General features: G+C 44.9%; 1 protein-coding gene across 2 annotated transcripts in view; it reads right to left on the bottom strand.

The window, feature by feature from the left end:
• Positions 1-12,386, bottom strand: part of HDGFL2 (HDGF like 2) — a 107,766-nt gene that overhangs the window by 79,305 nt on the left and 16,075 nt on the right. For both annotated transcript variants that reach the window (XM_069962563.1, XM_069962562.1), the window contains exon 3: positions 9,926-10,067. In XM_069962563.1, coding sequence (XP_069818664.1) covers positions 9,926-10,067 — 142 coding nt within the window. The remainder of the gene's footprint in view (positions 1-9,925; positions 10,068-12,386) is intronic.

Below are 12,386 nucleotides of genomic sequence, written 5' to 3'. Positions count from 1 at the left end.
AGTGGGGGACCTGCACGCTAGGAAGGGAAAATTAGGGTTTTCTTGACAAAGGGGTAGCTCGGGGTAGGGGTCGCCCTTCTTAGGGCGAGTGCCCCGCTGTTCCCTGTGCGAGCAGGGATAGTACGGCCTATATTTCATCCAGGGCATAGTAGGGCCAGTAGGTCTCCAACACCTGCACGCTGGACTCTCTCCACCTCCGCAAGCTACGTAACAGTAACATCGCTTGATTAAGACATCAGATGGGTGAGACAATACCATTTATTATTTATTTATTGAACCCCTGATGATTGTTTTTTTGTGAACATTTGCAGTGACGTTACCAGTTAGGGTGGAATTGAGGCCACCATTTGTACATTATTTGTTTGTGTTGTGTCATGTGGGGATTAAGTTTTAATAGAAATCAGTAAAGGTTAATTTTTAAGTATATACCCCTTCTAGTTTTTTGTTTGATTTGGGGAGGTACAGCCCATCTACATTAGCGCTATCTGACTAATTTCTGGTTGTTCTAAAAAATTCTATCTCCATGTCTGAGATCCACTCTCAGCTGTAAGCACTGCACAGGTTGGTGTGTTGTACATGCAAGAGCACTCTGTGTTCCCGCCCAGAGTGCCCAGCAACCCCCCCCCCCCCAGGGGCGGTGTGCCCCCTTCTGTTCCCACCCCCAGCACAACGTCATGTACTGTTAGTGAGGGGACTACAGGTGCCAGCATGCAGTGTGTCATAGTGTGCCCCCCCATAGTCATGCACCCATAGTCATACACCCCTGTCCCTATGTGCCCCCCTGTACAGTCATATACCCCTACACTTATGTGCCCCCTGTGTACACACCTCCTGGTGTGGCTGTATACCTGTGCATACACATCCTGGAGTTGGTGTATACCTGTATTGCTAAAAGGGGTGTGGCTTGCAAAGGGGCGGGTCATAATTATCGTTACACAGCTACATGTACAATTAACCGCGATACTGATTTAGGCCAATATCACCAAGCTCTATCTCCGCAACATGATCTTTGGACCACACAGCCAGGTGAAGCTCAGGATTCAGCCAAGAGATTCCAGTCCACAGGAATGACCTCCCCCACCCCACTGACACCAAGGATGGCACCGTGCTGGGGTGAGGCACTGCTAAGCCACCGGTCAGGATGTTAGAGACCTGGAGGAGCTGCTGCTGGCCAATGTGCCGTGGGTGGCTAGCCAATCCATTTCTTATCCTGCAGAGGCGCAGGGGCCACAGCAAAGACAGAGGCTTCACAGGTTCCAGCAGCGCTGGTACCAGAGAGGGAGGACCCAAAGGCAAGAAAGCAGCAGGCCCAGTGCAATGAACATGCAGTAGACTAACAGTGTATACAGTTACTGCACTGTCACAGTATACACAGTTTGTATATACTGTGGCAGTGTCTGTATACAGTGGTACCTCTGTTTTCGAAATTAATTGGTTCAGAAAGGCAGTTTGAGAACCAAGCAGTGTCTTCTTATAGGAATTAACCCTTAGGGGACACAGCCAGTTTTCATTTTTGCGTTTTCGTTTTTCCCTCCTCGTGTATATAAGGCCATAGCGCCTGCATTTTTCCACCTAGAGACCCAAATGAGCCCTTATTTTTTGCGCAACTAATTGTACTTTGCTAAGGCAGATGTAATTTTTGCCTAAAATGTGCCGGGAAACCAGAAAAAAATTATATGTGTGGTGAAATTGAAAAAAAAAAACGCATTTCTTTTATTTGGGGGAAATGTGTTTTTACGCCATTCGCCCTGGGGTAAAACTGACTTGTTATGCATGTTCTTCAAGTCGTTACGATTAAAACGATATGTAACATGTATAACTTATATTGTATCTGATGGCCTGTATAAAATTCAAACCGTTGTTAACCAATATACGTTCCTTAAAATCGCTCCATTCCCGGGCTTATAGCGCTTTTATCCTTTGGTCTATGGGTCTGTGTGAGGTGTCATTTTTTGCGCCATGATGTGATCTTTCTATCGGTACCTTGATTGCGCATATATGACTTTTTGATCGCTTTTTATTACAATTATTCTGGATTTGATGCGACCAAAAATGCGCAATTTTGCACTTTGGGATTTTTTTGTGCTGACGCCGTTTACCGTGTGAGATCAGGAATGTGATTAATTAATAGTTCGGGCGATTACGCACGCGGCGATAGCAAACATGTTTGTTTATTAATTTATTTATTTATTTTTATTTATAAAATGGGGAAAGGGGGGTGATTCAGACTTTTATTAGGGGAGGGGGTTTTGTGTTATTAAAAATACTTTTTTCTTTTACTTTAGACATATACTAGAAGCCCCCCTGGGGGGCTTCTAGTATATGCACTCTGATCTCTCATAGAGATCCATGCAGTATAGTTATACTGCATAAATCCATGAGATCGGTGTTCTATTACTTTTGGCTGCTGCAGCCAAAAGCAATAGAATGCCGAGCCGGGATCAGCGCCATTACGGAGCAGACCCCGGCCCGGTATGGATGCAGGGATCGCCCCCCCGCAATCGCGCCGCAGGGGGGCGATCCCCCCACTAGACCACCAGGGATGTGTAACCGCAAGTATTTAGAAGCAGCTGTCAACTTTGACAGCTGCTTCTAAGTACTTAATTAGCGGGCACGGCGATCGGACCGTGCCCGCTAATAGCCGCGAGCCCGGGCTACTCGCGGCACCCGGGATCGCGGCAGTTCAGAGGGTGGTCGCCGCGCGACCCCCCTCTGAACTCCCATAGCGGCACGAGGACGTTAAATAACGTCCTGGTGCAGCTATGGGTTAATGTAAATGTGTTTATTGGTTCCAGCACCCACCAATAATTACCTACAGTACCCATATATTACATTGAATAGTGTCCAGTTTTATCACTACAGTACAGTAAAGAACAGCACTATATTGTACAGTACATTTTAAACGAGAAACTTTCAACAAAAACAGCAATTATAGTATAGTAGTCACTAACTCCTCACTTATCCTTTACTGTATAGAATCCCTCCCCATCCCAGCACTATAAAGTATGGGAGATTGTGGTGTACTGACTGTACTACTACCTAGGGCTGGGTGATATACCGTGAAAATACTGAAACCATCTCTGACGTTAGTTAACCCCCTGGCTGAGGTCTGAGCACAGCACAGATTGGTGTTCTGTATGTGCAGCGCTGTATGAGTCACAGCACCCCGCCCGATCTGTCCCACCATTGCGCCCCTTGCCCGGCTTGTCCCGCAAGTGCGCCCCCCACCTGGCCTGTCCTGACGGTGCGCACCCCCCCCCCTCTCCACTTGGCCTGTCCTGACAGTGTGCCCCCCCCCCCACCTGGCCTATCCCACCAGTGCATACCCCCCCCCCCCACACCCACCTGGCACAGCCTGACAGAGCACAACCCCTCCCTCTTTCCAGCCCGGCTTGACATTGCACCGACTCTGCGGCCTGTATTGTTACAGGTAGGACTACAGGTCTCAGCATGCAGAGAGTCTTTTTGTGTCATAAAGGGAAAAAGGGACATGCCCACTATCATTACTGCAGCTACGTTTTACGATTAAGCATGATATTGTTTCAGGCCAATATCGCCCAGCCCTACTCACAAAGCTGTTTTGCAGCCTCCCCCTTCACTTAAATAAATTAGGGTATATGGAGGGGGGGACTGGTTGAGAGGGATGAGTGAGCATAGAGAGAAGAAATAGCAGCCCTGCACAGCTTATCCAGAATCCACTGTTTTATGTGCCTGGACTTCAAAGAGCAGAGCTAGTTCTCTCCTCTTTTTGCTCACTCATCCCCCCTCACCATCCATAGGTTATAATGGACTTACCAAACCAGTCTACACTTTGCTCCTCTGTAATGAAGACTACTTTGCCTGATAATAAGCAGATAAGCAGTGAGGGGGGAGGCTGCAAAACAGCTTTTTGAGTACAGAAATGGCTTAAAAAAAAGCCTATCACAGAGTTTTTTTTAAATCACTTGTACTATTGAATTCTAAAAAAAAAACAAAAAAAAAAAAAAAACAAACACACACACTCCACTTACAGCACTGTGTAAGCTTAAAGAGTCACAGCCGTAAACATTTTTTTGCAGAAATCAATAGTCCAGGCGATTTTAAGAAACTTTGTAATTGGGTTTATTAGGCAAATATGCCATTATCTGCATTTAAAAAGCCTTTTACCAGGCCCCCCCCTCCTTTCTGTCATCCACTGCTCAGAATCAGGAAATCTCAATCAGAAGGATCCTGTCTGTGTTATGGAGAGGGGAGGAGAGACAGAGGAGAAATGTTGGCAGCAGCAGAGAACAAAGGATTACACAGGGGAGAGCTATTCAGAGTGCTATTCAGAGGTCAGATAGGTCAGTGGTGACATCAGAGGAGAGAGCCCCGTGATGTAGCTTTACATTAACTCTTTGTTGTCCTGTTTTGGTGTCTCATTTCCCTCTCTCCATAAGAGAACCATAAAGACAAGGGGAGAGCTTCAAACTGCTTTTTCATGATAAAAATTTATTTTTTCACCTTATAAACCCAATTACAAAGTTTCTTAAAATCAGCTGCACTATTGATTTCCGGAAAAAAAAATTTTTTTTTAACCCTTTAACCCCTTCAAGACTAAGCCTATTTGGGCCTTAATGACCAGGCTCATTTTTCAAAATCTGACCTGTCTCACTTTATGCGCTCATAGCTCAGTGATGCTTTAACGTATGCTAGCGATTCTGAGATTGTTTTTTCGTCACATATGGCACTTTATATTAGTGGCAAAATTTGGTCACTACTTTGTGTGTTTTTTGTGAAAAACATCAAAATATCATGAAAAATTTAAAAAATTAGCATTTTATGAACTTTGAAATTCTCTGCTTCTAAAAAAAGAAAGTCGTAGCACATAAATTAGTTACTAAGTCACATTACCGATATGTCCTCTTTATTCTGGCTTCATTTCATAAACATATTTTACTTTTTTAGGGTGTTACGGGGCTTAGAAATTTATCAGCAAATTACCACATTTTTGTGAAAGTTTCCAAAACTGATTTTTTTAGGGACCAGTTCTTTTTTTTAAGTTGATTTAGGAGGCTTGTATACATGAAACCCCCATAAGTGACTCATTTTGGAAACTACACACCTTAAAGAATTAATCTAGGGGTATAATGAGCATTTTAACCCTACAGGGGCTGGAGCAAAGTATTCACCATTAGGCCGTAAAAAAATGGAAAATTAAAATTTTCCAATAATATATACATTTAGATTAAAGTTTCTCATTTTAAAAAGGAACATGATAGAAAAAGCACCCCAAAATTTGTAACGCAGGTTCTCATGAGTACAACGGTACCCCATATGTGGGCATAAACCACTGCATGGGCACACAGCCGGGCTCAGAAGGAAGGGAGCGCCAATTAGCTTTTTCAATGCAGATTTTGCTGTAGAAGTTTCTGAGCGCCAGGTGCGTTTGCAGAGCCCCTGTAGTGTCAGCGGAGTAAAATCTCTCCATAAGTCACCCCATTTTGGAAAGTACACCCCTCAGAGAATTCATCTTGGGGTAAGATGAGCATTTTGACCCCACAGGTATTAAGAGGAAAGTATTCAAAATTAGACAGTAAAAATGAAAAACTCAAATTTTTCCAATAATATGTTCGTTTAGTTTGAAATTTCTCAATTTCACAAGGAACAAGAAAAAAAAAAAAAAAGTATCCCAAAATCTGTAACACAGGTTCTCCTGAGTAGAACGGTACCCCATATGTGGGCATAAACCACTGTATGGGCACACAGCAGGGCTCAGAAGGGAAGGAGCGCCAATTAGCTTTTTCAATGCAGATTTTGCTGTAGAAGTTTCTGAGCGCCAGGTGCGTTTGCAGAGCCCCTGTAGTGCCAGCGGAGTAAAATCTCCCCATAAGTCACCCCATTTTGGAAAGTGCACCCCTCAGAGAATTCATTTTGGGGTGTGGTGACCATTTTGACCCCACAGCTATTAGAGGAAAGTATTCAAAAGTATACAGTAAAAATAAAAAACACAAATTTTTCCAATAATATATTCCTTTAGTTAGAAATTTCTCAATTTATTGAGGAGCAGGAGAGAAAGTTCACCCCAAAATCTGTAACGCAGGTTCTCCTGAGTACAACGGTACCCCATATGTGGGCATAAACCCCTGTATGGGCACACAGCCGGGCTCAGAAGGAAAGGAGCGCCAATTAGCATTTTCAGTGCAGATTTGTCTGAAGAGGTTTCTGAGCACCAGGTGCGTTTGCAGAGCCCCTGTAGTGCCAGCGGAGTGAAACCCCCCCCCCATAAGACACCCCATTTTGGAAAGCGCACCCCTCAAAGAATTCATCTTGGGGTAGGATGAGCATTTTGACCCCACAGGTCTTGGAGGAAAGTATTCAAAATTGGCCAGTAAAAATGAAAAACTCGAATTTTTCCAATAATATGTTCATTTAGTTTGAAATTTCAAAATTTCTCAAGGAACAGGAGAAAAAAAAATGTACCCCGAAATCTGTAACGCAGGTTCTCCTGAGTAGAACAGTACCCCATATGTGGGCATAAACCACTGTATGGGCACACAGCAGGGCTCAGAAGGGAAGGAGCGCCAATTTGCTGGAGCAAAACCGCAGCTAGTAATAGTTATTAGAATAGCGCAGTTACTAAAATACAATAAAGAAAATGAGATTACAGGTAATGTGGGGTGGTTACGGACAGTCTGGGGTGGTTCCGGGTAATCTGGAGGTGGTTACGGGCAACCTGGGGTGGTTATGGGTAATCTGGGGCGGATACGGTGAACATGGGGTGGATACGGACAACATGGGGTGGTTACGGGCAGCGTGGCGTGCATACGGACAACCTGCTGTGGTTACAGACAACCTGGGGTGGTCACAGGCAACCTGACGTGGTTACAGACAACCTGGGGTGGTCACAGGCAACCTGACGTGGATACGGACAACCTGGGGTGGTTACGGACAACCTGGGGTGGTTACAGGCAACCTGGGGTGGTTACAGGCAACCTGGGGTGGTTACAGGCAACCTGGGGTGGTTACAGGCAACCTGGGGTGGTTACAGGCAACCTGGGGTGGTTACAGGCAACCTGGGGTGGTTACAGGCAACCTGGGGTGGTTACAGGCAACCTGGGGTGGTTACAGGCAACCGGCTGTGGTTACAGACAACCTGCTGTGGTTACAGACAACCTGCTGTGGTTACAGACAACCTGCTGTGGTTACAGACAACCTGCTGTGGTTACAGACAACCTGCTGTGGTTACAGACAACCTGCTGTGGTTACAGACAACCTGCTGTGGTTACAGACAACCTGCTGTGGTTACGGGCAATCTGGGGTGGTTACAGATAAACTGAAATGCTCATAGGTAATCTGAGGTAGGTACCTGTAATCTGGAGGGGGTCATTGGCAATTTGGGGTGGTCAGAGGCAAGGTGCGGTGGTCAGGGGCAAGGTGCGGTGGTCAGAGGCAAGGTGCGGTGGTCAGAGGCAAGGTGCGGTGGTCAGAGGCAAGGTGCGGTGGTCAGAGGCAAGGTGCGGTGGTCAGAGGCAAGGTGCGGTGGTTGCGTGCAATCTGGGGGGGTTACATGTAATCTGGCATGATTACGGCAACCTGCGGTGGTTAGGGCAACCTGGGGGGGGTTACAGACAATCTAGATTTGTTACGGATAAACTGAAGTGCTTATAGGTAATCTGGGGTGGGTACATGTAATTTGGGGTGATTACGAACAATCTGGAGGGGGTCACGGGCAACGTGCGGTGGTTACGGGCAACGTGCGGTGGTTACGGGCAACGTGCGGTGGTTACGTGTAATCTGGGGGGTTACGTGCAATCTGACGTGATTATGGACAACCTGGGGGGGTTACGGGCAACCTGCGGTAGTTACGGGTAATCAATTATTACTATAATAAAAAGTGTGTGTTTTATTTTTTTGTATGTTTGTCACTTTTTGTACTTTACACATTCATTTTCACTGTATTACTATGATTACTGTGATATTTTCTATCACAGTAATCATAGTTCAGTGACAGAGACCAAATTGGTCTCTGTCACTTTAAATTTTCAGAGTTGGCTGGTTATGTAGCGCATGCGCACTTCATAACCAGCCAGGACGTCGAGGAGGAAGGAGCTCCAGGATCGGGTAACGTATAAGGGGTAGGGGGGCGACTTGGGGGACGGACCCTGACACTTTTTATCCCCTGTCACCAATCATTGATGGTGACAGGGGATAAAAAGTGCATCCCTGCACTGTGAACAGGCGATCGGCGGTATATAGTATATACCGCCGATCGCCTGTTCCGGGACCCCACAGGGGGGTCCCCGATCACTGCCCCATGCTCTCCGCTACCTCCGGTGGCGGAGAGCATGGGGTTTTAATTCATTTTTACATTTCCATCGCTGTGAACAGACATACTCATGTTCACAGCGATGGCCGCGGCCATCTTGGATCCGATGGCCGCCGGGGGAGGGGGGGGCTGATCTGGGGTCTGATTCACTTATTTCATCTTCCCCCACCGTGGATTCACGGTGGGGGGAGATGAAAAGCACTGCAGCGCCGGCCCATTAGTGACCGCCGTATCGGCGGTCACTAAGGGGTTAACTGCCGGGATCCGGGCTCGGTGCGGATCTCAGCAGTTGCGGCGGGTGCCCGGCTATCACTGACAGCCGGGCCCCGCCAGGGATGACAGGAGTGCAGCTCCTGCGCCCCTGTCATCCCGTGGACGTACCGGCACGTCCATCTGCAGGAACTGTATGCAGATTTGGACGTGGCGGTACGTCCATATGCGGCAAGGGGTTAAGGACTGGTCCAATTTTCGTTTTTGCGTTTTTGTTTTTTCCTCCTTGTGTTTAAAAGGCCATAGCACTTGCATTTTTCCACCTAGAAACCCACATGAGCTCTTATTTTTTGCGGCACTAATTGTACTTTGCAATGACAGGCTGAATTTTTGCATAAAGTATACTGCGAAACCAGAAAAAAATTCAAAAGTGTGGTGAAATTGAAAAAAAAACAAAACGCATTTCTTTTATTTGGGGGGAATGTGTTTTTATGCATGTTCCTCAAGTTGTTACGATTAAAACGATATATAACATGTATAACTTTTCTTGTATCTGATGGCCTGTAAAAAAGTCAAACCATTGTTAACAAATATACGTTCCTTAAATCGCTCTATTCCCAGGCTAATAGCGCTTTTATCCTTTGGTCTATGGGGCTGTGTGAGGTGTAATTTTTTGCGCCATGATGTTTACTTTCTATCGGTACCTTGATTGCACATATACGACTTTTTGATCGCTTTTTATTAAATTTTTTCTGGATTTGATGTGATCAAAAATGCGCAATTTTGCACTTTGGGATTTTTTTGCACTGACGCCGTTTACCGTGCGAGATCAGGAATGTGATTAATAGTTCAGGAGATTACGCACGTGGCGATCGCAAACATGTTTGTTTACTTATTTATTTACTTTTATTTAAAACATGGGAAAAGGGGGGTGATCCAGACTTTTATTAGGGGAGGGGGCTTTTTACTATAAACACTTTTTTTTGGGGGGGGGGGACTTCTAGTATATACACTTTGATCTCTCATTGAGATCTTTGCTGTATACTTATACAGCAAAGATCAATGAGATCGGCACTCGTTTGCTTTCGGCTGCTGCAGCCGAAAACAAACTAGTGCCGAGCCGGGGTCGGCGCCATCTTGGAGCAGACCACGGCCGGCAGCAGGTACAGAGATCGTGTTGTCTTGGAGGAGCCATCTCCCCCACTAGACACCAGGGAAGTGCTGCAGCCGGTAATCGGAGGCAGCTAACAACTTTGACAGCTGCCTCTGATTACCTGATTAGCGGGCACGGCGATCACACCGTTATTTAACGTTAATTGGTAGAAAATGAAAAAGCATTTTTTCTAATAGGACCTTTACTTAACAGCAAGCAAACAAACTAGTGTGAGTAATAATTCCATTTTGGCCTTAAAAGGAATTTATACTTACTGGAGGAGGAAATTTGTAGTTTCCTTCTGGATTGTTTTGAATTTCCCAAAGACCTTCATTAAATCCTTTCCTTTTGTTGGGTTTGCCATATTTTTCCTTATACTTTTCATACAGAAAAAGATCTTTTGCTCCCAAAAAAGCACTAGAAGAGAAAAGACAGAAAAAAATTAAAATTCACATCACCTTGCAATTTTTAGTTTCCAAACTACTAACGTTAACCTAACGTTTAACACATTCAGAGAGACCCATCCAATTTTTCATGCATTAAAAAACTAAAAATTAATATGTCAGCTTTCTCTAACAGCCATTAAGAGTAAGCAATAGGGAACACAACAATTGATCCAATTGGGTTGAATGCATGGTTGTTGTGGAGCAGGAAATAGAAAGAAAACACAAATTGTCAGATCACACTAGAAAATTTACAAGATTCTAGTGGTTAATTTTTTTCACATATCGCTGGTCTGTTGGTAAACATAATAAACAGCCTATGCTTACCTCTCTGTGCCTCCCTGGTGTCCCGATAAAGCCTCTCTGATGTCCCCTACTGACTGCAGCCTGGCTACTTCAGAGACAAACTTGTCTTAGGATCGACAGCCTGTTTAGCCAATCACTGGCTGAGACAGGACAGCCTGGCTATCAGCCCAGAGAGGAGTTTGGCTTGGGAGTTGCGGAGCTGCAGTCATTGGGGACACTGTAAAGGCTGCATTGGGACACCAGGGGAGAGGTAAGCATAAGAGGTTTCTTCATGTTTCACCAACGGGCCAGCAATATCTATTTGTTTCTTAAGATGGTTTCACATAAGTTTGAACAAATTTCAGTAACAATATATGATGAAAATCAACAAAGAAAAGCATTACAGGAATACAGGAGGGTAATGTAGCGGTGTGGAAATGTATTGGCAACGGAGAGACATGAATTTTTTTTTATTTTTTTTATAAACAACTTTCAATCCTCTTTTCTGCTTTAAGGCTGTTCCCACACAGTATTTTTGCTCAGCATTTTGGTCAGTGTTTTGCAACCAAAATCAGGAGTTGATTTAAAACACAGAAAGGCTATGTTCACGCACTATTGAAAATGAGTGGATGGCCGTCAATTAAAGTGACTCTGTACCCACAATCTGCCCCCACAAACCGCTTGTACCTTCTTATAGCTGTTTTTTAATACAAGATCTGTCCTGGGATCCACTCGGCAGGTGATGCAGTTATTGTCCTAAAAAACAACTTTTAAACTTGCAGCCCTGTGTAAAACTAATGTGGCCTAGAGTATCTGTGCCCAGGCTTGCACCAGCCCTGTGTCCCTCCTCCCCCCCTCTTCATCATTAGGAATGCCCCAGGCAGGTATTCTCCTATTCATCACCTGTAAGGGCCCTTTTACACAGCAAGATTATCTGACAGATTATCTGCCAAAGATTTGAAGCCAAAACCAGGAACAGACTATAAACAGAGATCATGTCATACATGAAAGCCTGAGATTTCTCCTCTTTTCAAATCCACTCCTGGCTTTGGCTTCAAATCTTTGGCAGATAATCTGTCAGATAATCTTTCCGTGTAAAAGGGCCCTAAGAACACTGCACATGATTTGGATCATTTAGGCACCTGTGCAGTTTTCAGACAAGTGATGAAAAGAAAAAACCTGCCCAGGGGCATTCCCAATGGTGAAAAGGGTGGTGAGGAGGGACAAAGAGGCGGTGCAAGCCTGGGCACAGACACTCTAGACCACGCCAATTTGACACACAGTATTTTTTAGAACAATAATTGCATCACCTGCCGAACAGACCCCAGGACAGATCTTGGACTAAAAGGTGCAAGCAGTTAGGAGGGGAGCAGATTCTGGGTACAGAGTCGCTTTAATAGCAAATTATGTTCCTTATTTGAAAACAGTTGTTTTAATATACCGGCAATTATTTGCCAATAAAAGACAGCTATTCATTAAATAACAGTATGTGAACATAGCCTTTATGTGTTTTCAATCCACTCCTAGTTTTGGTTGCAAAATACCGAGCAAAAATACTGTGTGGGAAAACAGGCCAAAACAGTGGATGAAGGCACTTATGGTTGAAGCACCTAAAAATGTCATCAATATACATTCTGCCGAAGGTTCACATGGATATCAATAGCCCACCTGAGTGTCGTTTCAGGTAAGGGTAATTTCGGTGTACCTCTATGCAAATTAATTGTTCACGTTTTGCACCCCATGGTGGAGATACTAACCTCATAAATATAAGACACATGTGATTTGATAACTGGATGGAGTTAAACTTGAATGGCATATGTACATGGTGACGTGCGACGTAAAGTGGCTATATAAAGCAAATAACCATGACGACTGAATTAGGGTAGTTCAATCATGTAAGTCCACTGCGCTCCGCGCCCCGACACCCCCCCCCCCCCCAAGTAATTTGTCCACAATTCCTCCTCCCCAAGTAATTTGGGAGACAGTAAACCATTGGTTTAGGCAGTGT

Source organism: Dendropsophus ebraccatus, chromosome 3 (assembly GCF_027789765.1).
Source record: "Dendropsophus ebraccatus isolate aDenEbr1 chromosome 3, aDenEbr1.pat, whole genome shotgun sequence".
Taxonomy (NCBI): Eukaryota; Metazoa; Chordata; class Amphibia; order Anura; family Hylidae; genus Dendropsophus; species Dendropsophus ebraccatus.
The sequence above is the reverse complement of the archived record's forward strand: the minus strand, read 5'-3'. Positions and strand labels throughout refer to the sequence as shown.